At 42.4% G+C, this 2491-nt stretch overlaps 1 protein-coding gene across 1 annotated transcript in view; it reads right to left on the bottom strand.

Annotated features, from left to right (window-relative positions):
• Nucleotides 1–2491, bottom strand: part of EXD1 (exonuclease 3'-5' domain containing 1) — a 39980-nt gene that overhangs the window by 19896 nt on the left and 17593 nt on the right. The window contains exons 4-5 of the mRNA XM_006778076.2: nt 1539–1596; nt 552–676 (exon numbers count right to left, since the gene is read on the bottom strand). Coding sequence (XP_006778139.1) covers nt 552–676; nt 1539–1596 — 183 coding nt within the window. The remainder of the gene's footprint in view (nt 1–551; nt 677–1538; nt 1597–2491) is intronic.

Here is a 2491-nt window from a genome sequence, read left to right as displayed (position 1 = left end):
GCCCAATCCCCTGGGGAGCGGGCCTAAGCCAGCAGGTGGTCATTCCCCAAGGGGTCCCAGACTGCAAGAGGGCACAGGCCAGGCTGAGGGACCCTCCCGAATGCACAAATTTGTGTGCACCGGGCCTCTTGTATTAAATAAACAACTGAATCATGATATTTTATCTTAATTCAGGACCAAGAAGCAATGGCTTAGCTGAGCATTCCATATGGAACCCTGAGTTAGGATTATGCCAACTCTGAAGAGTGCTGAACCACAATAAAGAAAGCCCAGCCCTGGCCAGTTTTGCTAAGTGTTTAGAACATTGGCCCTGGGACCAAAAGGTCTTAGGTTTGATTCCTGGTTAAGGGCATGTACCTGGGTTGCAGGCTTGAACCCTGGCACCAGTCTGGGCATGTTCAGGAGGCAACCAATCCATGTGTTTCTCTCACAGCAGTGTTTTTCCCTCTCTTTCTTTTTCCTTCCTCCACTCTCTCTAAAAAATCAATGGAAAAAATATTCTTAGGGGAGGATTAACAAAAAAACAAACAAATAGAAAGCCCAGTACTCACCTGATGGGCTGTACTTGAGGTCATTCAGAAGAGAGGTGGTTGGTGCCTCAGGGGCAGGAGGAGGCTCACATATATTTAAGTCTTCATCTTTCATTTCATCCAACCTGGTTCTTTCTGTATTTAGACTATACTTACAAAAAACACTCAGGTGAACTATTCTTTGTTGCTAATGCCATACATAGATTTTGCCACACATCAATGATAAGAACTCTAGATCTCCATTTCATAGAGGACCCCATTCATCCACTGCTTACACTCATTTGAATATACGGTCTATTTGGCTCAGTGAATATACCGTCTAAAGATGGAAGAAGCCCTAGCCAGCATGCTCAGTGGTTAGAGCATCAGCCCAGGCACTGGAGGGTTGCCTGTTCTATTCGCAATTAAGGGCATGTACCTGGGTCACAGGTCCCATCCCCGCCCCTGGATGGGGTGTGTGTAGGAGGCAACCAATCAATGTGACACATCGATGTTCCTCTCTTTCTCTCTCTTTCTTTCCCCCTCCCCCCTCCCTTCCACACACTCTCTTAAAAAAAAATCAATGGAAAAAATATCCTCACTCCTTACGTGAGGATTAAAAAAAAAAAAGATTTGATGCCGAAACCGGTTTGGCTCAGTGGATAGAGCGTCAGCCTGCGGACTGAAGGGGCCCAGGTTCGATTCCAGTCAAGGGCATGTACCTTGGTTGCGGGCACATCCCCAGTGGGGAGTGTGCGGGAGGCAGCTGGTCGATGTTTCTCTCTCATCGATGTTTCTAGCTCTCTATCTCTCTCCTTTCCTCTCTGTAAAAACTGAATAAAATATATTAAAATATATATATATAAAAATAAAAAAAAAGATTTGAAAGATAATAAAATACAGATGGAAGAAAATATCCACCTATTTTTTCTCATTTCTATTACCCAACTAGTGAATTAGAGTCAAGGCACTCTACTCTAATGTGTACATTTGGGTAACATAATAATTAAGAAAAGTACTCTATCATACCTAACAGAGGATGCTTTTTCTCCCACTGTACCTTGTTCCACTTCATCCAGTAGTTCCACTGTAAAAGAAACAAATGGCTTCCAACAGTTTCCAATCTAAAAGCAATTAACACCCCCATGTGCCCCTGTCCACAGTTTGTCCATGTACCACAAACAATAATTGGAAATGAAATATTAGTCCCCAGAGGCCTTTATATGCTGGTAATAGAGTAGAAAAGACTATCCAAAGTACTGATGACTCCTAATATTTTTATTTTTCAATTATAGTTGACATTCAATATTATATTAGTTTCAGATGTACAGTATAATGGTTAGACACTTATATTTTATGAAGTGTTTACTTTAATAAGTCTAGTACCCACCTGGCACCATACATAATCCCATATAATAAAAGGCTAATATGCAAATTGCCCCCTTGGGAGTTTGACCGACCAGGAGGAGTTTGATCGACCGGGAGTTTGACCACCTGCTATGATGTGCACTGACCACCAGGGGGCAGTGTGTAATGAAGGAAGGCCCCCGCTGGCAGCTGGCAGCCAGCAGTCAGGGGAAGGAAGGCTCTGATCGGCCCTGATCGCTGGCCAGGCCTAGGGACCTTACCTGTGCACAAATTTCATGCACCAGGCCTCTAATTATTACAATATTATTGACTATATTTTCTATGCTGTAATTTACATCCCCGTGACTATTCTGTAACTGCCAATCTATATTTCTTAATCTTTTCACAATTTTTTTCACCCAGTCCCCAAATTCCTACCCCATCAGGCAACCATCAGTTGGTTCTCTGAATTTGTTTCTGTTGTTACAAATGGTAAGATTTTATTCTTTCTTATAGTCAAGTAATATTCCATTGTATATATATGTACCACATCTTCTCTATCCAAATGTCTATCAATGGACACTTAGGTTGTAAAGACTCCTAATACTATGTCCCTTTGTAGCTTCCTTGGCCAT

Source organism: Myotis davidii, unplaced genomic scaffold (assembly GCF_000327345.1).
Source record: "Myotis davidii unplaced genomic scaffold, ASM32734v1 scaffold46, whole genome shotgun sequence".
Classification (NCBI taxonomy): Eukaryota; Metazoa; Chordata; class Mammalia; order Chiroptera; family Vespertilionidae; genus Myotis; species Myotis davidii.
Note: the sequence above shows the minus strand (reverse complement) of the source record. Positions and strands in the feature narration are given on the sequence as shown.